Source organism: Corvus kubaryi, unplaced genomic scaffold, assembly GCF_017639235.1.
Source record: "Corvus kubaryi isolate FWS band 111438036 unplaced genomic scaffold, C.kubaryi_AGA036_p1.0 37394, whole genome shotgun sequence".
In the NCBI taxonomy this organism is placed as follows: Eukaryota; Metazoa; Chordata; class Aves; order Passeriformes; family Corvidae; genus Corvus; species Corvus kubaryi.
In genome coordinates this window covers 12,478,589-12,502,281 of record NW_024581133.1, presented here as the reverse complement: position 1 = coordinate 12,502,281, position 23,693 = coordinate 12,478,589, and the positions used below count along the sequence as shown (strand labels likewise).

The 23,693-nt window shown below is 48.5% G+C and overlaps 2 protein-coding genes across 3 annotated transcripts; both read left to right on the top strand.

Annotated features, from left to right (window-relative positions):
• The first annotated feature begins 17 nt into the window (after positions 1 to 17).
• BLM (BLM RecQ like helicase) lies at positions 18 to 15,118 on the top strand. Of its 2 annotated transcripts, none has more exons than XM_042039305.1 (21): positions 18 to 265; positions 341 to 990; positions 1,837 to 2,017; positions 2,427 to 2,539; positions 2,893 to 3,025; positions 3,954 to 4,666; positions 5,345 to 5,521; positions 5,859 to 5,977; positions 6,590 to 6,703; positions 7,453 to 7,551; positions 7,639 to 7,787; positions 8,074 to 8,180; positions 8,943 to 9,103; positions 9,573 to 9,768; positions 10,454 to 10,644; positions 11,546 to 11,693; positions 12,017 to 12,216; positions 12,956 to 13,148; positions 13,280 to 13,402; positions 13,742 to 13,949; positions 14,779 to 15,118. In XM_042039305.1, exons 1-21 carry the CDS (start codon positions 168 to 170, stop codon positions 14,960 to 14,962), a joined length of 4,257 nt encoding a protein of 1,418 aa, XP_041895239.1. In that variant the 5' UTR covers positions 18 to 167; the 3' UTR covers positions 14,963 to 15,118. The 2 variants fall into 2 exon arrangements, with proteins under 2 accessions (XP_041895239.1, XP_041895238.1); XM_042039304.1 differs by having other exon boundaries at positions 2,424 to 2,539.
• A 353-nt stretch (positions 15,119 to 15,471) lies between these two features.
• On the top strand, positions 15,472 to 23,440 carry WDR76 (WD repeat domain 76). Its single transcript, XM_042039595.1, has 14 exons — positions 15,472 to 15,538; positions 15,933 to 16,065; positions 16,290 to 16,719; positions 17,143 to 17,235; positions 17,630 to 17,685; positions 18,191 to 18,311; positions 19,025 to 19,126; positions 19,212 to 19,255; positions 19,351 to 19,504; positions 20,193 to 20,345; positions 20,928 to 21,142; positions 21,538 to 21,690; positions 22,520 to 22,573; positions 23,050 to 23,440. The coding sequence occupies exons 1-14, from the start codon at positions 15,472 to 15,474 to the stop codon at positions 23,303 to 23,305; spliced, it is 2,031 nt and encodes a 676-aa protein (XP_041895529.1). The 3' UTR covers positions 23,306 to 23,440.
• Positions 23,441 to 23,693: the final 253 nt, after the last annotated feature.

Below are 23,693 nucleotides of genomic sequence, written 5' to 3'. Positions count from 1 at the left end.
CGCCTGGCCCCGCCATGGTGCCCGCCCCTTCACGCGCCGCTTCCGTCCTGCCGCCCCCACCCAATGGCGGCGCGGGGGCCGTTTTGGCGCCGAATGCGAAGCGCGCGCGGTTCCGGAGGGAGGCGGCCCGCGCGCAGAGCGTCCCCTGGCGGCGGGGCGGCCCCGCGATGGCGGCGGTGCCGCAGAACAACCTGCGGGAGCAGCTGCTGCGGCACTCGGCCCGCGGAGCCCTCCGCGCCCCGGCGCCGCCGCGGGACCGCCCGCCGTGAGTACCGGGGGTGGGGAGCGGGGCAGGGCGGCTGCAGCGGCCGGGAAGTGACGGGCGCTCGTCTCGTTGCAGGGGCTTCACCTTCAAGAAGGCGTCTCGGGGCCTCGCCGCCGCCTCGGTGCTGAGGGACAAGGACGTGAACACCTCCCTGACTCTGCCCGCCTCGGCCGTGCCGGACAGAAAAGCGCCGGCGTGGAGCTCTGTTCCCTCCCGCGGCCCCGGTCCCCAGCCGGCCTGTGCCCTCCGGGGTCCCGCCGCGGCCCCCGAGGCGTCCGAGGGCCCCGCGGTTCCCGGGGCGAGGGCGGGGAGCGCTGTTCCCGCCGGGAAGGCCGGTCCCGGTTCTGCTGCTGGCCCCTTTATCATCATCGGCGATGAGTGGGATGATATCGACGATTTTGACCTGTCGGGAATCGAAAAGAAGTTCTCTCGGCCGTCCGTCCTGTCCCCCAAGGGGCTGCGAGCCCCCCGCAAGGATCCCCCGCGGCCGAGCCCCCGCCTGGCCTCGCCCGGCTCTCCCGGGCGCGCGGGGGAGGACGCGGGGCCCGGCAGCCGCGGCGGGGAGGCAGCGCCCGAGTCCGAGCAGCGACCCTGCTCACAGCAGTCCCTGATCTGCCTCGAGGACTTGGTTCCCTGCAGCGGGAGCACGGCTGCGGGGGACGGCCTTCGGGAGGAGTCACCTGCTGACCCCCTTCTGGATGCGGACAGGGCAGGGGCTCGCCCAGGTAAGGGGGTGTTTGAAGGTACTACTGAGCTGGAAGGAAATCTGTGTTTGCACCCAGAGGGCTTGGCTTGACTGGTCAGTCATCAGAGGGAGCTGTGTGCTCGTGACTGACAAGCAGCCCTGGATTTCATTTAGGTTCCTGGATTTCGGTTTGGGTACCCGCAGCCTGGAAGCAGTGCGGCGTTCTGCCGGTGCAGCAGAAGCAGCTGCTCATGTACTGGAGTTACAAGACTTCCCACATGGCATTCCTGAAATGGTCGATAACCTATAGGGATGTTACAGAGAGAAAAGGACTTATAAAATTCATACGGGAGAGACATAAAATCATATACTTAAATGAAATATTAAACCAGAAAAAGTGGTCTCTCTCTATTTTTAACACAAACATAATAAACACCACAAAAGAACTCCAGCCTTCAATTATGATCACAAAATTCCTGCCTGTCATTGCTTTGGCAGCTCTGTCCCACAGAACTGCTCTATTTTAGATTCCTTACCTGTTGTGTTTTAAAACTTTGGACCTTTATTTGGGAAATTAACATGTTTACACAACTGAACAACATCAAAGAGTGTTCTGGGATGCTTCCCTTACACTGAGTGATGAAAAGATTTGTGAACTGTATTTCTGTTCTTAATATTTTGTTGTCTTTTCCTTTCTCTGTGAAATTAATTTTTATAAGTTAATGATAATGGGGGAGAAAAGGGAGCAGTAAGTTTTATCCTTTAAAAGTCAGAAACTGTATCAAACAAGTGTTTTGAAATCTGGCTGCTAATTTTTCCCCTCCTCTGTTTGTGGCAGGCTGAGTGTACAGCGTTACCCAGCAATATTAATCCACTTCTCTTGCAGCTGCTACTGCTGAAGGTGGTCAGGGCCAGGAGCCACAGAGGTCTGGGAACAGCCCCTCAACCCTGGATGAGGTGACCTGGCCGTTGGCAGGTGCTGAGCTCGAGGAGGATGACCTGGATGTCATCCCTCCCTCCCCTGAGGAGGAGCTGCCTCCCTTCTCCCCTTCTGTACAAAGTGTCAGGTAATCACTGCTAAAACCATCTGTCTGTTGCATGATTAGAAAAGTACCAAAAAAGACCCAAAACTCCTGCTTGTTAAGAAGGTACAGATTGAGTTTGTGTCTCTTTGCTCGGTGGGTTAATGGTTGGCAGCTGCAATTAATGTTTTATCAAATACTAATTTTATGGCAGATATTTTAGGTTTTTCATTTCAGAAAAAAGCAGAGTTACTTTTGTAGTGGGATGGGAGAAAATTTCTGGGGCAAGATTCGACACGTTGGTACGCAGGATGAGTGACTGCTCAGCTCTTGGGTTCTAGCTGGGCCTTCAGGAATTTATCTTTTTCACACATCTTAAATTCTGTTGTTCTATGGAAATGCCTCAATTTACAGATCTCTGTATTTTAGTAGCTTTTTCTTTTGGTGTTAGCAGTATTTTCAGAGACTCTCCCACTGGTGGAAGATGCACAGCTGGCAGCTCCGAGGCCAAGCAGGAGAAGGCTCCCACAACACATCCTGGAGGTGATCCCAGTGCAGGGGATTCAGGTACACAAAATGTTTTGGAATTTCATATCTCTGATTTTGGGGATAGTTTGCAACTATTTATTATCCTGTGTAATCCAAGAGCATTAATTAACAGATGGGGAATTAACATCTATAGATGGAGAATTGACATAAATAGTTGGATAATAAACAGATAATAAAAGTTGAAGGCAAGAATTTGTAGATTTGTTGAGTTCCTGCACACAGAAACAGTTTCTTTATGCAAATGGACTAAAAATACATTGGAAGTAAATTGTTTAGACTGATTTACTGCAATGTACTGACCTCTGGGAGAGTGGTATCCTCTTGACACCTCTTGTAATGAAAATGACTGCTGAACTCACTCCCTGTGCCAGGTGAGGCTGTGCCCGTGGCCCGGCAGCTGTACGGAGTCATGGAGGCCATCTGTGAGCTGGTGGATGCCATCCCCCTGCAGGAGCTGCAGGCCCTGGGCTGCGCCAGAGCCCTGCTCCAGCACAGGGACCTCAGGTGAGCTGGAACAGCTCTGTGTGCAGCAGGGAGCTGCCTGCAGGTGTCCCCAGTACACTGGAGAACGAGGCAGGAGGGGCTTTAAAAAGCTTGAAATTACTGACTGAGGGAAGGGACAAAGTACCCCAAACTGCTGCAAGTGTTAGTGGTCCCTGTGTTCTGCCAGATGGAAGTGCCACAGTGCTTCAGTCAGTCTGAGGAGATGCCTGGCACCAGGTGCTTCTGGAGAAACAGGTGATGTGGTGTGGTGTGATGTGACCCACCAGGTGTCCTCCTCAGTTCTTGTGCCACAGGCATTCGGTTGGTATTGTCTCCCCTCTTGCTGACTACGGAGATGGTGATTCCTCCTAATATCCCTGAACTTGTTGTCTTCCCGTGTAATTATTGCTACCACAACCTGCTGCTTTGTCTCCTGCATCATCTGATGGCACACTACATGGACAAAGTATTGGGATTTTGGTTAGGTTTTTCCTGGGCTGGGACTATGAGCTTCTGTAAATGTTCTCAGTACAACAACTTCTTTTATTTCTCATTGCTGTAGTTGGACATAGTCTTTAGAAAGTACTTAAAAGCATAATTTGGTTCAGGCATACTTTTAACTTCAGGTTTTGCCTCTAAGGATTTATTTTTTTTATGTTCTACCTTGCCTGGATCTGTTTCTTGCTTTTTGGAATTCTTTTATTTTATGTCTGTAGAGATGATGTCATAATTTTGTCATTCGTTTCTTCTGGTGGTGTTCTCTCTTCCCTAGATTTGTTTGAAATCATTTTCAAACATGCTGACTCAACACGATGGAACCACCATATGTTAATATGTTTAATAGCAGTGAGACAAAACTGTTTAATGAATGTTGTAGAACTTGGTAAATCATTGCTTGTGACTAAATATATTTTTTTTTCCGTCTTCCTTCCCTTGTCATCTCTCCCAGGAGAAAATTGCTGGCCAATTCTGTCAGTTTGAACCAAAATGGCATAAACACCACTTTTCCTAGAAGCTGGAAGTCTCCCATGGAGCAGGGCCCTCGTGTGTGTCCTGACACTGGTCCAGGTTCTGGCCCAAGCTGGAGCTTCAGTTCTGACAGAAACTCCCCCAAATCCACAAACCTCCCATCGGTGCTTTCTGTTCATTCCAGCAACTTTTCTGCCAAAACAAAACAAACCTTGGACACCTCTTGTGCTTCAAAGCAAAGTGCTGAGGAGATCCCCTGCCCAGGAACTGCAGAGCTGCCTTTTCCCAAGGGAAGTGGCAGGGAGGGAGGTTCCCTCAGGCTCAGCCTCCAGTCCTGTGACAGTAGCTGGGACAAAAGTCCGGGAATGAGGAATGGGAACCAGCCCCTGACCAGCACAACCCTGAAGGCTCGGAGCACAGCTGCCAGTCCTGTAGGGAACAGCTTGGGTACAAATGATCTCGACTTCGACCTGGATCACTTTGACATTGATGACTTTGATGAGGACTGGGAGAGCTCGGTGTCTGTTTCAGCACCTGAGGCACCATCGACGCTGTTGTGTCAGCCTGTCAGGGAAGGGCCACCTGCCAAATCCCTCTTGTCCAAGATTATGTCCAGAGCCAAAGGGTCAACTGTGGGATCCAGTCCTGCTGCTCCAAAGCCAGGCTTCCTGATGGCAACAAAGAACCATCCAGGTAAATTATATTCATGAGGATTATTGGGTTTTTCAATTTTTAAATTCTTATTTATTTCTTTTTAAACCTAAGACCGAGTTTACTACAGATCACATCATTGCCTTTTGTTTCTGTGGAAGTTTCTTTTGGTTCCTTTTTTGCAAAGTCATCTTGGAACTTTTTTCCCTCCAAATGATGCTGAACTAGATTATTCCCTTCCTGTGCAGGTTTCAAGCTGCTGGAAGATGAAGCTGCTAAAATTGGAAATGAGGGTGTTTCTGTGTTTTAGTTAAATAATGATTCTGCAGTTTTTGATTCAGGGCTGTACAATGGTTTTCGCTGCATAATGTTCCAAAATGGGTTTGTGGAAGCAAACTCGATCCCCCTGGGGCCCATTTCGGGTTAATGTAGGGACAGGCTGGCAAAAGGGGAGGTGAAAATCAGAGTCACAGAATGGTTTGGGGTGGAAGAGATCTTAAAAACCATCTCATTCCACCCCCTGCCATGTCAGGGACAGCTTCCACTATCCCAGGTTGCTCCAAGCCCCATCCAGGCTGGCCTTGGACACTGCCAGGGATCCAGGAGCAGCCACAGCTTTTCTGGGAAATCTGTACCAGGGCCTCACCCCCCTCACAGGGAAGAAGTTCTTCCATAACTTGATGTCATAACTTACTCTAATTACATATTTTTGGCTCCTAGATCCAGTGGTTCATAACCCTGCACTGGAGCGTTTCAAGGGTATGAAATTTCCCCATTCTGAAGAAATGATGAATATATTTCACAAGAAGTTTGGATTGCACTGTTTCCGGACAAACCAGCTGGAGGCCATCAATGCTGCTCTGCTGGGGGAGGATTGTTTCATCCTCATGCCCACAGGTATGTGCCCCCACAGCACAGGCTACAGACCTGCAGCTCCTTTTGCAAGCTTTGGGACAAGCTTTTCTCTTCCCCTGTGCCTTTGTGCTGCTGGAATTCTGTGGCCACAGGATTTCAGGAGTATTTTTGCACTGGGGTATTTTGAGTGAGGGGATTGAATTTCTGCCTTCCTTAATAATTCACAAAGTAACTCTTTCTTATCCTACAGGTGGCACTTTGTGGCAGGCATTGGTAGAAATTTATTGCTTCCAAAAGTGCTGTAAAATGGGAAATAAGAAATAGGTCTCCATCCTTTTTCTCTTGATACCCGACATTGTGTTCTGTCTCATCCTCACAGGAGGTGGGAAGAGCTTGTGCTACCAGTTACCAGCCTGTGTCTCTGCCGGGGTCACTATCGTTATTTCTCCACTGAGGTCACTGATCATTGATCAGGTTCAGAAGCTGAAGACTTTAGATGTAAGTTCCAGCAGCTTTATTGAGTGAAACTGCAGGTAACTGGATTAGAAATCTGAAATTTTACAGCAAATCTTGTCTCTTGAATATAAACTGCATAAATTGATTAGATGGACACTGTGAATGGCACAGAAAGTTGCCTGGGAAGAGCTAAATTGGATGAAGTCGAATATCTTGGCAGCATGATCGCTGGATTTATTGCTGCTCCTGTGTTGGGTGTTAGAGCTGTGTTTTCCAGAGCAGATGCTGGTTCTGAGATACTGAGAATTGTAGTTACTCATATACACAGGAGCAGCCTGACTGCAGTGAGAATGAGCACTAAGAGTTCCTGAGTTAGGGGGGTTCTGGAGGTGCTAAACATCTTTGGAAACATGATACACAGAGCAGAAATGCAGGTGCAGGAGACTACAGGGTTCCGGAATGGATTGGGTTGGAAGGACTCTTAAAGTCCATCTTGTTTCACCCTCGCCACAGGCGGCGACACCTTCCCCTAGCCCAGGGTGCTCAGATGTGTGTTCCCAAATGTGTGTTCCCAAGGCTGACTGCTTAGGAACGGGTTTGTAATGAGAGGTAGGCTACATTGTCAATATATATATTTATATATTTTTGATATAGATTGCTGCAACATACCTGACTGGTGACAGAACAGATGCCGATGCCTCAAAAATCTACATGCAGTTGTCAAAGAAAGACCCTGTCATAAAGCTGCTGTATGTCACCCCCGAGAAGGTCTGTACTTCATCTTCAGTTGTAAAACCATAGGGGCTACAAGGGGGGGATTGCTGTGAGGTGCTGAAAGACTGCACTCAGAGTAGGCTTCTGGGGAAAAAATGTTGGACAGGTGTTAAATAATTCATTAAGAAATCTATACGGATGTAGCTAATTTCAATCAGTAATTAGCCAAGAATAAGAACTGAGTATGTCCGTAAAATTTAAATTCTTAAAACAAACTCCCATGCCCACCTCTTTCAATCTATCTTGCTACATATTAGTGTTAATCACTGTCCAGTAGCTACTAAATCCAGACTGCTCTGAATAGGGTAATACAGGAAAAATACAGCACTGTCAGGGTGATAGGCGATTGCCAGAGCTTACCTTGGGCTGCATTGTATGCTGCCTTAAAAATATGTTATTGCACAAAAGCTTTGTAAGAGGGGGCTGGTTAGTGTGCTGGTTGTGTTTCTCTCTTCAGCATTATTTTTCTCTGTGTTTCCTGACATTAGTAATTTAAATTTACTGAAATTTCATCAGGGTGAGGGGCCTTGGGATAGGTGATCCCAGAACCTCGTGGGAATCCCAGACCAGCTGCTTGGTTGAAACGCAGCTGACCGGCATCATCTCTGTGCCTTGAAGGTTTGCCTGTGCAGTGCAGGTTAATTCTGGAGCGTAGGACAGTTGTTTCTGTATTCTCAGTCAGGGCAGCTGACCCTTTTAGCCCAGGTCTTTTGCTTTCCATTGCCACTGCTGGTGTGTCCCAGGTGTGTGCCAGCAGCCGCCTGATGTCCGCCCTGGAGAACCTCTATGACAGGAAACTCTTGGCACGTTTTGTCATTGACGAGGCTCACTGTGTCAGCCAGGTAAAACCTCCACTTGTTTTTAGGAATGCCAAAAGACTCAGTTGGAGCATTTTACTCTGTTATACTTAAATTTTGTTTTTCAACCAGTGGGGCCATGACTTCCGACAAGACTACAAGCGCCTGAACATGCTCCGCAAAAAGTTCCACTCTGTGCCCATGATGGCCCTCACTGCCACTGCCAACCCCCGCGTGCAGAAGGACATCCAGAATCAGCTCGAGATGCTGAAACCACAAGTGTGAGTTGCTCGGCAGGTTTCTGAAACTGTTTGTTGGTGTCACAGAAATTTTGAGTGGAAAACTTAGTAAAGTAAAAAAAGCATCACAGGCCCATCTGAAATCCTTGTGTAGCTCTATCTGATGAAATGAAATGCATGCATGGAATTTAATAGGAGGTAGATGCAAAATATTAACATAAGAAATAAAAAACTTGCCAAGCCCTTCCTTGCATGGTGAAGGAAGCTGTTTAACACAATGTAACTATACCCATAAGGCTGACAAGCACCATGAACTGTCACATTTCAGGTTTACAATGAGCTTCAACAGGCATAACTTGAAATATGATGTGTTGCCCAAGAAGCCGAAGAAGGTGGCGATGGATTGCTTGGAATGGATTAAAAAATATCACCCCTGTGAGTACTGAGCAGCATGGTGCCCACAGGCCTTTTCGTGAACCACTTCTCAAGGCAGCAAAAGCTTTTATAATGCTGTAATAATGATATATTTACCAGAAAAGCAAGATCGAGGTAAAGTGATGTTAATGAAAATGGGAATCGGGTTTATGTGCATTCTCAAGTTGAGAATTTAAGTTAAGATGGAAAGTAAATTTTGGTGATGCTCTTGAATAACCTTTCTGGAGCCTGACAGAGCTTTTAGCATCATGTCTTCAGAGCATGAAGGTCACCCAATATCTTAATTGTTTAATTGTGTTGGTCTGCTTATCTGCAGTTCCCCTTCAAGTTGCCTTCAGAGATTCCCATCTTTCTAGGCTCGCTTTGGAGTCCTGCAGCTCCTGCTGCTGGAACTTGATTACACCAAGCTCCCTCAGAGCTTCTCCTGTACTGCACCCTCAGAGAGCATTGATTGAACTGCTCTAACCCTTGAATTATATAGGTTTTGTTCACGTATTCTAAATCCTGAGATTGCACAATGCTGATGAGGAAAACATTTCTTTTTTCCATCTCACCAAAAGCCCCTAAAGATTGGGTAAGAAAAACCATGAAGACTATCTGATACTAATAAAATAAGTTCTATAGTGAAGCAGTTAATATCTTTACTCTTATCTTTATTCCAATGGGGAGAGGTTGGTATCTGCTTGGCAGGTTTGACTGTTGAGCAGGGAAAGAGAATAAAACCGTATTGTAGGCCAAATTTCTTTTCCTATCTATTTGCAGATGACTCTGGGATAATCTATTGCCTTTCCCGGCATGAATGTGACACCACAGCAGCCATCCTGCAGAAGGAGGGGCTGGCTGCCCTGGCCTACCACGCCGGCCTCACCGATTCCAACAGGGATCTTGTGCAGCAGAAGTGGGTTAATCAGGAAGGATGCCAGGTGAAGAAAAACCAGGAGGAAAAGGGAAGAAAATTTGGGCACTTTTATCCCTCTTGGCCTGGGAAATGGAAGGGAAGTTGTGCAGTGTTATCACCAAATGTCTGCAGTATTGAATAACTGATCCCAACAGACCTGCTGGGGCACAGCAGCCACCTTTCACTGGGAATTTTGTGAATAAAAGGTTGCAGCACTGCACCAAGGTGTGTTACTCCAGCAGGGAGGACCTGAGCAGTGCAGGGCTTCAGAAACAGCTCCTGGCACACTCTGGAATTTGGGGTTTTTCCTGTGTCTGGAGTGGCTGTGCTGACAGGAGGGGAAGTGTTGCTGTTTTGTACTTGTTCTGCACTGTTACAACTGACATTCTGGGTCCTCCAGGTTCCCTAATCCAGGTCACTTGTCTGCTTTCCATGCAGTGTTGCAGGAGTAATTTCCATAATGTATGTCTAGAACATTATAATCTTCTTCCCAGGTGATATGTGCAACAATTGCCTTTGGAATGGGCATTGACAAACCCGACGTGCGCTACGTTATCCACGCGTCCCTTCCCAAATCCATAGAAGGTTATTACCAGGAGTCTGGCAGAGCTGGGCGGGATGGAGAGATGTCTCACTGCCTGCTCTTCTACAGCTACAGTGATGTGACCAGGCTGAGGAGGCTCATTCTGAGTAAGTTCTCCTCTGGGAACTTGGAGACAGCATTAGAGCAGTCACATTGTCACTGGTCTCATTTAGCCCATGTTATTTCTCTTTTACAAGTGCTGTGGATAGTTTAGTATTGCAAGGAGGGGAGAACTGTGAATCCTTACCTGGATGGTTTTCATTCAGGTGTCAGGAGCAGGATTTTTGTCACTTGGACTTAATTTTAGTCAAAACCACTTTGCTTCACAGAATAATGGAATTGTTAAGGTTGTGAAAACCTTTAAGATCATCAAGTCCTACTATCAGACCAACTCCACCCCACTGTTCACCACTAAAACATGTCCTCAGGTGCCACATCCACATGTTTTTTGAGCACTTCCAAGGATAGTGACTCCATTCAGGGCATCCTGTGCCAGGGATTTGCTACCCTTTCTATGAAGAAACTGTTCTTGATATCGAATCTAAACCTCTCCTGACACAACTTGAGGCCACTTCCTCTCATCCTGTCACATCCTTCTCTTGACTTTTGTCATTCTAGGCTTATTTCCCTTCTCCGTTCTCTAAAACATCAGAGATAAAATCTGTCCTACATCAGTTCTGTACTAACCCACTCATTTTTTTTAAGCAAAGCCAATATTGTGTTTTGGCTGACAGCCCATGAAAACGCAGAGGTGCAGCTTTAACAAACAGCATTGAATTTGCTGTGTTTCAGTGGAGAAGGATGGGAACAGCCACACGAGGCAGACCCACTTCAACAACCTGTACAGCATGGTGCACTACTGTGAGAACGTGGTCGAGTGCCGCCGCGTCCAGCTGCTCGCCTACTTCGGGGAAACCAATTTCAACCCCACCTTCTGCAAAGATCACCCAGAAGTGATTTGTGATAACTGCAGTAGAAAGAAGGTAAACCCCACAGGTTTTATTTTTAGTGGTGTTAAACTGATTTTGTATTTAGTTGCATCAAAAAGTGGTTACACGACCTTTGGGAAGGCAAACGGAGAAAAGGAATAAAAGTCCTGTATTTTTGTGATGCTTCCAGTTATTTTCAGGGTTTAACCATGGACGCGTGATACTCCTGTTCCTGTCAGAGGCATAAGGATGTTCCTTGTGGGAGGCAGGAGCTAATATCAGATCCGCTGCAATGGCTGTGGGGAAATCCCTTCAGTTCCTGTCCTGATGTTTTCAGGGCAGCTTTGTGCTGCCAGAGCAGCATGAGGGCCACATTATGTCGTGCTTGTGCTGAAGGTGGTCCAAACGTTTGGGGTTATGCAAACTTAGTGGCAGGAGCAGGAGCAGAAAGGGAAGGCAACTGTGGAGGCAGGCAGGGAAGGGATCCTGTTTTGTTTTGCACCTGTGGGTATTGCTTCTCAGCTCTGTGTTCAAAGCATTCCCTTATATAACTGTGATTAGAAACAAATTTGACCAGGATAATGCATATTCAGTCTCATTTTAATGCATTTTGGAAGTGTAAGTTCTAGAGCATGGCGGGATAATTACAAGAATGCTTTCCAAATGATTTGCCTTGATTTCCAGTACTTACCCAGCAATCTTGCACCTCACTCTGCACAAATAACCCCACGGAGATTATATACAATCAGTAGGACTGGTTTTGTATTATCACATCCAGAATCCCTGTGACTGTATCACTGTAGGTTACTAACTAGAAAATCACTGTTTCTTTATTTGGAACAAACTCAATTCACAGCTGAGAAAAGCTTGATAATGAAAACTGAGGTTGTCAGTAACAACTCGGATTAGGGCAGAAACACGTAATAGCATGTCCTAATCAAGTCTGATTTAACAGGATTATAAATCAAGGGATGTGACGGAGGATGTGAAGAACATTGTGCGGTTTGTACGAGAGCACTGCGGGCAAGCGGGGCGGATGAATGGGAAGAGGAATCCAGGCTCTGGCAGGTACACCCTGAACATGATGGTGGACATTTTCTTAGGTGAGTCCGTTCTCCCAGAAACTCCTGAATAAGATGGTGCACAAATCCCTGACCAGGAATCAAGAGTGTTGTGCAATGCCAGCAGGCATTTAAAAGAATGTGTATTTTGCAAAATTAATCTTCCCAAGAATCACTTGGTGGTAAGTGATCCAAAATAAATGAAACTGAAGATTTAATCCATTTCAGGTTGCTATAGTGATAATATTGGTTTTCCAGTGTTCAAAGGCTTTTTTGACTGCCTTGGGAATCTCCCACAGATCTGTGAATGCACATGTACATGGGCTTTGTGATCAGGGGCTCATCCTATGCTTTCTGTTGCACAGGTTCAACGAGTGCCAAGATTCAGTCTGGAATATTTGGGAAGGGGGCTGCCTATTCCAGGCACAATGCTGAAAGGCTGTTTAGAAAACTGGTCCTGGACAAGATCCTGGATGAGGATTTGTACATCACAGCTAATGACCAGGCAGTAGCATATGTCATTCTGGGAGAGAGAGCTCAGGCTGTGCTGGATGGGTCACTACAGGTGTGTAACTATTTAGTTTCTTGAAGGCATTGTTTCAAGGAAGGCGCTGCAGTTTTCCTTTAGCATATCCCCTCAGGTAGCTTAAACACAGTTTGCCTCCAGCCGAACTAACGTCTAGACACAAGGAACAGAATCCAACACATGCGATTCTTAGTCCAGTATTCCAGTAATAATGTTGTGGGGCAAAAAGTGAGTTTGAGAGGCTTGAAGAGGTTTAAATCTTTCTCTTCTCCCCCACCCATCTGATTCCTGCTGGACAGTGAAGGAGAATTCTGACCCCCAGAGAAAGATGGCTAAGAAGGGAAGAAGGACCAGCACTCCCTTCTTCATTTTCTACTCTATTTTTCCCTAGTCATTGGTGGGATCTGATGGAAGATGCACTTCATTAAGGTCACGGAACAGTCCCAGGTTTCTTGAGGCAACACCTCCTCTGCTTTAGTGCTGTGTTTGGAGCAGGACAGAGCCCTCAGCATTACCCCAGTGACCTCTGTTTGAAGCCAGCTGGGAACTGGGCTCTTGGGAGGTGTTCCCTCTCTCTAAACTCTGCCAGCTCTTTGTAGAAGAAACTTGGGTGTGGTTGAGTAGCCTGTAAAAAATTATTAAAAAAATGTATACTGGCTAAACAGCTTTTTTTGGTCCATCAGAGTATACTTTCTGTTTCCTGTGCTGTGTTCCTGTGTTATCAGTCAAGGTGTGCAGGAACTCCCTGGCAGGAGTTACAGATGGCTCGTTTTAACAGGTGGAGTTCCACGAGACAGAGAGTGCCAGTGCCATCAGAAGGCAAAGGGCTTCCATGACAAAGATGTCCCAGCGGGAAGAGGTGGTTAAACAGTGCCTCAGTGAACTTACAGACACGTGCAAAACGCTGGGCAAAGTCTTTGATGTGCATTACTTCAATATTTTCAGTACTTCCACCCTAAAGAAAATAGCAGGTAAGGTCAGGTTTCTCAGAAGTCCTTTGGGGCTTCTGCATAGAGGGGCGTGGAAAGGAATTAATTTCCTTCAGAGTATCTTTATAAAAAGTTGTATGACATGTCTGAGGGGTGCTTCCATTGTGTTACAGAAACTTTGTCCTCAGACATGGAGGTTTTGCTGCAGATCGATGGTGTCACAGAAGACAAACTGGAGAAATACGGTGCAGAAATAATTAAAGTGATGGATAAGTACTCAGAATGCTCCATTCCAGGTATGCTTTGTACCTCAACATGTACTTCCTGTTCAGTGCCTTTCTCTCCTCCTCTAGCAGATGTTTGATTCAAAAGTTACCTTGTTTTAATCACAAATAACTAATTCTTACAGTTTAATAATTCCAAAAGGGAGCAATCACTTTCAGAACATACCAAACTCTTTGCTGCCTTCCCGCTAGCTGAATTCAGGGTATCTCTGAAAGACTAGGGACGGGGCAGTGCAGAGGAGGTGAGGAACAGCCAGGACAGATGTTTTGATACCATCAGTGTGTTCTGGTGACTGACTGGCCCAGGTGACACCTTGGCTTAGTTAGTTTTACCTCCCTGCCTGTGTGTAGAAGATGCTGCCTGCCCAGGTGCGGACACAGCCACGGGGAGCACTGGCTCCCTGGGGAGCGATGGAGAAGCAGAGGATGCAGGTACAACCTCCAGCTATTTTGGCAATAACACAAACCAAAGGAGGAAAAGGAAACGGCCGCTGAACTCCAGGGATTCCAAGAGGAAAAAGATGAGTGCTGGTGGCAGCCAGCAGTCCCACTCCAGAGGGTATGTGCCTGCGGTCACTTGTCACTTCTCTTTGCCCTCATCAGCATAGTGATGATCCCTTAACTGCAGTTATTCCCCTGCAGTTTCTTGAGTATGGGCTTAAATAATGGTGTTAAAATTACCTGGGTGCCTGGTAAGAACTGCTCTGCTGTGCTTTTCTGCATGTTTGGTTTAAAAAGCTGGTGAGGAAGGATATTTAACAGCTGTCCTCACACTTGCCTGCCACAAGCTAAGCAGGGACACTAAATTTCAGTGTTCTGCCATAGCCAGCATTGGCAGGCTGACCGGGTTCCTTGCTTGAAATTGTAAAGAGGTCTTAAAACTTTGAACATTTTGATGGAATATTTGAACTTCTGCCCCTTGTTAATTGAGATTCTCCCTCTGATTGTATCATGCATCTGCTGTTGGTTGGTCTTGAGCTTCTAGGGCAGATCTGCCACTTCCCAAGGATTTCCCCTTCCCTGCCCCATTTTTCATCATTCTGCTCCTGGGTTTTTGTAGCAAATGGGTTTTCCCAGCTCAGCAGATTTTGTCCCACCCTTGGCACTTTCCCATCTACTGGAATAGCTGTCATTAACTGCTGCTGCCTCTGAAGTGTCACTTGTTGTTGCTGCTCACCCTTGGGTACATCCCAGAGCAACAGCTGTACTGTTTGCATTTCAGAGGTAGTTTGCAGCCATGTGTATTAAAAAAAAAAAAAAAATTTACAAAATGAGTGTGTAGTCCTCTAGAAAATGCAGTGGTGGTGCCCATGTGAGTGCAGGCTGGTGCAGGGGACAGGGCAGGTGACACAGATGTCTCACATACACCTTCTCTCTGATTTTTGCAGTGGCTACAGCAGGTGCAGAAGGACCAAGAAGCTGCCGAGCTCGAAGGCTCCAGCTTCCTCCAGTGCCAGCTCTGTGTCCCGGAGCATTGGTAGCATGCAAGGAGCTGCTGGGAAGCTGGGCATGATGGCACTGCCCAAACCCAAATTCAGGAGCTTCCTTCAGCCTTCGTATTCCATATTGTAACTGGGAAATGCAATTACTGGATGAATTTTCCCCAAGATGGAATCATCGTTTATTAAATTTTTGTTTCGTTTGCTGCTGCTGAACCTTCTGGGACTTGTGTCTTTGTCAAGTGCAAAAGCTCACATTAAATAAATATTTTTTTTACTTGTCAGTTTATTTGGGCCTTTCTACTTCTGAGTGGTTCTGGAAACTCTCCCCGATGGGTGACACTCCTCCCTGTGATTCTGCTTTACAGCCCCCTCAGGGACGTGCTCAGGACCACAAATGCTGGTGGTCCCCAAGCTGTGGCTGCCTCTGTCCTCCCTTGCTCCTGCCTCAGTGCTTCAGAGCTGGAAAGCTGGGCTGCTTCTCTGGAAAGGGCAGGTTGGGAAGGAAAAAGGTAATGAATGTTGTTAAGTTTCCCATTTGATTCCCCAGATCCTGGAACTGGGAGTGCCCAACCCTGCCTTGGGTGTGCTTTTTTTCAGTTATTGGTTTTTTTCTCTTTAAACCATGATCTTGTCAGTGCCATGGCACGGGGCCCGGAGCTGCCCTTGGCTCCGCTGTCCTGCCTCGCCCAGGCCTCGGCGGTGTCAGGTGCGGGGTGTGAGAGGCAGCTGTGCCTGCAGGGCTGTGCACGGAGCACCGGGCAGAGCAGGGACGGGCCCTTCCCCTGCTTGGCTGGAGTCGAGGATTTCATCCGCTGTTTCTGGGCAACGAGTCCGCATGGTTGGGGGTGGGAGGGACCTTAAAGCTTATCCCGTTCCACCCCCTGCCATGGGCAGGGACACCTTCCACTCTCCCAGGCTGCTCCAAGCCCTGTCCAAGCTGGATCCAGGGGCAGCCACGGCTTCTCTGGGCAGTAGGCCTCACCGTCCTCACAGGGAGGAATTTCTCCGCACTATCCCCGGTATCCCTGCCCTGCGGAAGCATCACACCGCTCCCGGTGCCCGGGCGGTGCCGCGAGCGGGACGGCGCTGAGGGCGCTGAGGGCGGGAACCCGCCCGGGCCGCCCCTCTGCGGGCGGGAAGCGGCCGCTCCGCCCCGCGCGCGCCATGGCGCTGTCCCAGCCCGGGCCGCAGGAGCCCGAGGAGCCGTCACCGCACACCCGGCAGCAGCTGCAGGTCCGGGGCCGCGGGGACTGCCGGAGCTGGGAGGAGAGGGGACGGGGGAGACGGGGACTGAGATGGGAGGGGACCCGGGGTCTGGCAGGAGAGGGGACCCGACATGAGCTGGGTTGTGAGGGGAGAAACCGGGGGAGGTAAGGAGCGGGGCGGGCAGGGTTCAGGGCCCGGCGGTGCCGAGGATCCTGCCGAGGGTCCCCACCGAGCCTCGTTCGCCCCCGCAGGAGTCCGTCCCGTCGGGCCACGCCGAGCCCCGTTCGCCCCCGCAGGAGTCCCCCCCGGCGGAAGCCGCCGAGCCCCGTTCGCCCCCACAGGAGCCCCCCCCCGGCAGACGCCGCCGAGCCCCGTTCGCCCCCGCAGGAGCCCCCCCCGGCGGACTCCGCCGAGCGCCGGCCGAGCGCGGCCCCGGGCCTGGGGCGGCAGCTGCGGGTGCTGCTGACGCCGCTGCCCGCGGCGGCCTGGCCGCGCTCCCAAAAGCGGCTGCTGAGCCCCGCGGGGACCCGCGCCCCGGCCGGCAAGAGGCTGTGCCCGGAGCCCGACACCGGCCCCAGAGCTCCCCCCGGCTCCCCGCCCGGCCCCAGCTCGGCTGCCCGCGGCCAGGATGGGCTGTGGGATGCGGACAGTGACGGCAGCGACGGGGGAGACGCGGCTCCGGTGAGTACCCGGCCCCCGGTTATTATCTTCATAAAAGTAAAGTTTTAAAGTGCTTTTCCTCTGTACGTAGTTTTTCCCCCTCTTTTAACCTCTGGCTGGCAGTGTTCCACTTCGTTTTATCCTTTCACTAAAGTTTCAAGTTCTTTACTGAGTGTCTTCATGATTGTTTTCATTATAAAAACAAATATTGATGCACTGTTCTCTTCATAGAATTAATGCCAGTGTAAGTTTTGTAAAGCAAGCTTTACCTGTATGGACAGATTTTGATGTTGATACATGACCACCCCAATTTGTATGGTCTTATGATTGTTACAAATACATCAAACCACTTTAAAGTCATTTAATCAGTTTAGGGGCTCACTTCCGTGAGCCTGAAACCTCTCTTGCAGCCATGTAACTGTATGATGGCTTTTCTTTCTGTAGGATGGATACTCCCACCTATCAGCCTACGAAAGGAAAAGACTAAAGAACATTACAGAAAATGCTAAATTCTTTGCTGCTCTAAAGCTGCATGAGGTCTGTATAGGGTGTAAATAGCATCAAAATACTCTTTCCAAGTGTCATAATTGCACTGTTATCCCTCCTGGTGTGAAACCCTTTCCTCACTGGGGCAGTTGTATAAGGAAAGCCATGAAAATCATAGAATCCTGGAATGTTTGGAAGGGACCTTAAAGCCCCTCTCATTCCACCTCCTGCCATAGGCAGGGACACCTTCCACTATCCCAGGGTGCTCCAAGCCCTGTGCAACCTGGCCTGGAACGCTTACAGGCATGGGGCAACCACACCTTTTCTCTTTCTTATTATTATAAATAATTGCAATAAGTTCATTGCAGCCTTGAGATAATTGTATTTTATACAGGTTAATTCTTTATGCTCATTATATGTATAATTAATCTCTTTTCTCTTTAAGTCAGCTGCAAGACTTAACCAAATTGCAACTAAAAGGCAATCTCATGTCACCAAAAGGTAAAATAACAGTAGGTGAGATTTATATCCTTGATTCTTCATTGTGGGATGAAAACAAATGTTAGGAAAAGGTGTGGGAAGAGAAAGAGAGGCGTGACCAAGGTGCAAGGGAGAGGGTAAATGTAGAGGAGAAGACATTTGGCAGTTCCAAAACAGTACCAGATCCAGCAGAAAATGAGCTGAAGCCCGAGTAAAGAGTAAGCTGTGTGATGGGAGAAGGTGGGAAAGGCCAGCTTGGTGGGTGAATGGCAGGATGGATAATGAACAAGGAGAGCTGGGAGGGGAAGCGGCAGTATCATAAGGAAAACAGTGGTGCAGGACCTGTGTGTGCATTGCAAAGTGCTCGTGGTGTTGTTCCTCACTATCACTGACAGGAAAAGCAACCCCATCCCTCCTGCAGCGGGCCAGGAGGGGCTGATGTCAGTCTGTGTCCCATCTGTGCCCTTGGGTCTGTCCCTGAATGCAGGGACTCTGTTCTGTAACTGAGATGTTCTCCTTGTTCCAGGCGCAAGCCTAAAAAGGTGGAGGATGAAACAGCCCGGCGGCGATCCATGCGCCTGCTCCGAGTGGAGCCACTGGACATTCCATTGTTGGAGTCACCTGCCCGGCCAGGAGCAGAGGAATATGTGAGATGGGGAAGGGCTGGAGGGGAGGGGTGTGTGCACAGCAGCTTTCTAAAACCAGTGCTGGTGACACTGGTGGGTGGCACTGGGCATTGCAAACCCTGAGGCATTCGGGAGATGGTGACACAGGGACAGTAAGGAAGAGTCAGTTCTGTCACCCTGAGCAGGTGCCACGGTCTCGCCACAAGCCAGGCAGTGCTCTGTGGCCCAGGCTGATGATGTGATGCAGTTGGGGATCCACAGAAGGGTCCTGAGGTAAAACATTCCACATCAACAGCCCATGGAGCTGAGCAGCCTTGAATTCAAACGTTTATTACTCTGGTTTTTATTTCACTGTAACTTCTGATGTGGTTTTATTTTCCTGGATAATATTTACCATCTCTCTGAAGCAGTAATGGAGCAAGTAAAAGGTATGCTGTTCTGAGAGATGGGAATTTAAATCTTCCACGGAGCTGTAGAATAGATTTGAATCTGTTATAAAGGTCTTTCTGGAGTATCAGGAGAGGAAGAAACACAGGGAAGCAGTTTGTCTGTGCTGCCAGTGAAATTCTCTTTATCTTTTTAGTAAGATTATGATATCACCTTCTGTTTTCACTATTTATTTACTGTCCTGTTGTAGGCATGTTCTCAGAATGTTTGGTGTGGGGAAAGTACCAATTCACCTTGTTCATGGTTTTAGTTGGTTTGAGCTACAAAAATTGCCAATGTCATCCCAGCCTCAGGTTCCAGTTGGACCTTTGCCCATGGTTCCAGAGGATCAGGCAGAGAACAGTAAATGGACAGAGGCCTTGCTGAGCACGTGGATGAGGATAAGTGAGGTATTATTAGTTGAATTAGTTATTTTTGGATAATGTAGTTTCACTTGGGCTCTGATTCTGATAAATATCTCCTTTCTGTCTGTAGCTGAAAGCAGATGATGCTGACCGGGGCACACCTGACATAAAGAGGTAGCGTGAAAACAGCAGCAAAAACTGGGTGTTGTCTGGTCCCCGTTCCTTCTCTAATGAAGGTTTTGGTGATGGTTGTTATTTTGGTTTTCCAGGTACCAGGAGAGCCTGAGCAGCATGGTGCTGAGTGAGGAGAACATCAGGAAGGTGGTGAAAACCCGGGTGTGTTCCATGGCCATCCACCCTTCCGAAAGCACCATCCTTGTGGCAGCTGGAGACAAGTGGGGGCACGTTGGCCTCTGGAACGTGGTGAGTGGTTGATGTGCTCCTCATCTGAACAGGTGTGTGGTTCAGGACAGGTGCACGTGGGGCACAGCCTGGGGTGGCATTTTGTCAGGCTCATGAGGATGTTGTAGGTTTTCTCCGTTCTTAGGGATAATACCAGGATGATTGTCCAATTTAGAGTTGCCAGAATGGCTTTCCTTTTTTGCTCTCCCTTGTTTTTTTTCTGAAATTTGAGAGCTGAGTCATCTTTGTGGAATGGGTCCACAATGACCTGTTCAGTTTCTTTTAAAATAACAAAGTGATGCAGAATTTAGAAGAGAAGACACAGGAGATTCTGCTTTAGTGCAGTTTGGGTCACTAATTCAGCTTAAACTCTCAGTAATGCAGTGTGTCCGTATTTTGATGTAAAAGGCACATGTGGTAACTGAAACTGGCTCTGTGGGTGAAAATGAGCCAGGTGCTGCCATCCAGATCCAGGGCTTGTGGCTGCAGTGGCACTAATTGCAGCAGGAAGTTGCAGCTTTCTGTAATTAGGGGCCAGAAGCAGCCTCACTGTCCATATTACCTGTGCTGGTATCTCCTCTCACCCAGCACCCTCTGCCTCCTCCAAAAAAGATTCAAAAACCAGAGGTTTGGCTTCAAGAGTTGTAGTAGTTAAAAGAAATAACTTTAGTGACCAGCACCTGTGTCTGTGGGATCTGTCATTTTGCAGAGCTGCAGGTCTGAGGAAGGAGCCCACATCTTCATCCCCCACAGCTTCCAGGTCAGCTGCATGCACTTCTCTCCCTGCAACCCTGCTCACTTGCTGTCCCTCAGCAGTGACACTCTGCGCTGTGGGGATGTCACCAGGGCTGTCTTTGATGAGGTGAGGCACTGCTAGGAACGTTCAGTCTGCTTGTACAAAGTCATTATTTAATTGTTTTATTAACAAGAAAGTTCAAGTTGCATTTCCACAAGGACACGTGAATTAACCTTAGTTAACATCACAGAAACAGGGAGATGTTTTCTACTCACCAAACCCAGTGACAGCCTGCATTCTCCCAATTTCCAAGTTTACATTTCTGCACGTGATTAAAAGTTTCTGCAGCACTGAAGAAGGGAAAGATATCCTTAATCCTTGGTCAGTGTGTGCTCAAGGCCAACAGCCCTTTGATTGCTGGAACATAGAGGTGACTGCCTTGCAGGAGCTCTTGACAGGGAATTTGGAGTGTGCTGTTGCTGGTCTGGTTTAGATGGTTAATTATCTCCTAATTGTTTCCCCTGTGGAAAGCTGTTTCGCAGAAGGGTTACCTGCATGGCTGGGTAAGGCTGTCACATGGGCTGCACTAGTGTTTTTAGTGAATTAAAAAGGGAAAGGATGAAACCCATAGCCCAGGGAGTGTTTGGGTGTTAGAACAACTGGGTGTTTCCTTTAGTTCTGGTGACATTTGACCTTTCCTGGGCTCAGATCTGCAGGAGTGAGGAAAACTTCTCCTCCTTTGACTTCCTGGAAGACAATGCCTCCACTGCCATAGTGGGTCACTGGGACGGGGGCGTGGCTGTTGTGGACAGACGGACCCCAGGGATGTCGTCGGAGCTCTCTGCGGACACTGGCTTCAGGAGGATACGGACAGTCCACGTGCACCCTGTGAACAAACAGTATTTCCTGGCTGCTGGCTCAGTGTACGTAGCCCACATTGAACCAGTTGTTTTTTCGGTGGTCTCTGTGCTAGGGAGAGCTGGGGCTGAGGAGTTTGTCAGTCTCAATGTACAGTCAAAGCTGTCTTGGTCCTTTTACAAAACAAGTTTTCAGTCTCCTTAGCAGGATTTAAGGTGGGATTTGGTTTGATTTCCCTTCACCTTTTGGAAGTGGGGACAGATGGGCCCTAGTGGACTTTGGCATAGAGGGACTTCATGGAGGGCTGGTTGGGGTGGTTTCGGTGCTCCCAAATTCCCTTGGAGCCACCATTTGAGTGGGTATTGAAGCTCTGAACCAGCTCCCATACAGCCTGCTGTGCTCTGGAGCTTTTTTGATAAATGAAGGATAATTACTGAAGTGTGTGTGGTACCTGTTGCAGGGATGTTTGTGTTTTCGATGTTCGGTACCTGAAGGCCAAGGGGAACAAGCCCCTGAGCTCTCTCACAGGACACACCAAAAGCGTGGCCTCGGCCTATTTCTCCCCTGTCACTGGGAGCAGGGTGGTGACAGTGTGTGCAGATGACAAGCTGAGGTAAGGCTGTGGAAGGAAGAATCCTCATGGAAAATACTGACTGTTTGGGCAGTTTATTGTCATTATTATTATTACTTCTCCACATGACCCATCATTGAGAACCTTCTGTCTTTATCATTTTAGAAAATGATAAAAGATTTACTTGCACTAACATTTTTAATGTCGTTTTTAATGATTTTTTGGTTTGGTTGGTTTTTTATTTAATTCTCATTTTCCCACAGGATATTTAACAGTAAAAATGTACAGGTACTGTTAACCTTTAAAAAGCAATCAAACAAAATCAAAACCCACGAAAACAGCCAGCCAAAACCTGGCTGGTGAACACAAACACAAAATGCTCAGAAACTAAATTTGTTTGTAGCTGGTACTTGAAATAATGATATCAGCTCTTCCGTAAATAGCCTACCATTTCATAATTTAAGCTGCTGTGAGTTGCCTGTGTTAGAGGTTCTTTTTCTCCTGGTTACTTTGTGACCATAATTTCTGTAATTACCTGGGTTTTTTTGGGCTGGGCAGTTTTAGCCCCGAGGGGTGGGATCCCCCAAGTTCATGGGGGTGAAGGAGCAGGTGGGATGCTGGGCTGGCCTTTGGCCTCTCCAGCCCCTCCTCTACCCTCAGCTGCCAGAAAGGGTAGGCTGCAGTTCCAGCTGAAAGCAAATCCACTTTGCCAAGCACATCTCGTGATTCCAGCTGGGATGCTGGTGCCTATGGCCAAGCTGGTGTCTTTGCTGCTCCTGGGTGGCCCCAGGAGCTGATCCTGCTGTGTGGGGGAAGGAAGGGCTCTGGTTTTGCCCAGGTCCATGGTATTAATGTGCTGTTCTGTGCTCAGGGTCTACGACACCACATCCTTGTCATCGACTGTCACATTGCTCAGCTCCATCAGGTAAGGAGAGCACACCTGGGCCGAGGGCAGCACCATGGCTGCTCCTATGGGCCTGAAGGGACAGGACACAGGGAATGGCTTCCCACTGCTGGAGGGCAGGGTTAGATGAGATTTTGGGGAGAAATTCCTCTCTGTGAGGCAGGGTGAGGCCCTGGCACAGGTTGCCCAGAGAAGCTGTGGCTGCCCCTGAATCCCTGGAAGTGTCCAAGGCCAGGTTGGATAGGGCTTGGAGCAGCCTGGGATAGTGGAAGTGCTGTGGCAGGAGGTGGCGCTGGATGGTCTCTAAGGTCTCCCCCAGCCCAAACCATTCTGGTATTCTTGTCCCATCCTGCTCATCCCAGGACAGGGATCCACTGCAGGGATCTGAGCACTCCAGAGTGAGTGGTGAAGATTTAGAAGGCCAGGGAGCAAATGGGACATAAATGACAATTTAAAATGCTGCATTCATGAGGAAGAATGTTCCTCTTCCCTTGCAGACACAACAACAACACGGGCCACTGGCTGAGCCGCTTCAGGGCCATCTGGGACCCCAAGCAGGAGCACTGCTTCGTGGTGGGCAGCATGGCACAGCCCAGGCAGATCCAGGTCTTCCAGGACACCGGGAAGTTGCTGCACTCCTTCTGCAATGTGGACTGCCTCAGCTCCGTGTGCTCCATTAACGTCGTCCACCCCAGCCAGAACATCCTGGTGGGGGGCAACTCCAGTGGCCGCCTTCACGTGTTCAAAGACTAGAAGTGCCTTAGATCTGTATTTTATAACTTTTCTGCTTTGACTTTGTTTATTCTGTGTTAAGCAGTTCCGAAGCTGACTGTTGATTCTCAGGACAGAAATGTACTTTGAAAGTCTTAAAATAAATCGTTTAAACTATCTTTGGCACCCGTGTCTTCCATGGAAATAAAATTGATCCTTGAGTCCCCCAGCTCCCTCAGGTGCTCCTGGTGCTCCAGCCCTCAGTATCTTCCTTATGGTGAGGGGCCCAGAACTCCCAGGTGCATTTGTAAAATTGTGCTCCCGGAGTGTAGAGATGTGCAAGGGACTCACCTGCAGCTCTGGAACTCGTGTGGCCTGAAGCTGCTCCTCACTCCAGTGAGAAGCTGCTAAAAGACCAAATTTCCCACAG

Coding starts and splice junctions, on each gene's coding strand:
- WDR76 (XM_042039595.1), top strand. CDS start 15,472: ATGGCACGGGGCCCGGAGCTGCCCTTGGCTCCGCTGTCCTGCCTCGCC. Junction 17,236..17,629: donor CTGCTCTAAAGCTGCATGAG/GTCTGTATAGGG, acceptor TTTCTCTTTAAG/TCAGCTGCAAGACTTAACCA. Junction 18,312..19,024: donor GGCCAGGAGCAGAGGAATAT/GTGAGATGGGGA, acceptor ATGTCATCCCAG/CCTCAGGTTCCAGTTGGACC.
- BLM (XM_042039304.1), top strand. CDS start 168: ATGGCGGCGGTGCCGCAGAACAACCTGCGGGAGCAGCTGCTGCGGCAC. Junction 266..340: donor CCGCCGCGGGACCGCCCGCC/GTGAGTACCGGG, acceptor GTCTCGTTGCAG/GGGCTTCACCTTCAAGAAGG. Junction 10,645..11,545: donor ATAACTGCAGTAGAAAGAAG/GTAAACCCCACA, acceptor CTGATTTAACAG/GATTATAAATCAAGGGATGT.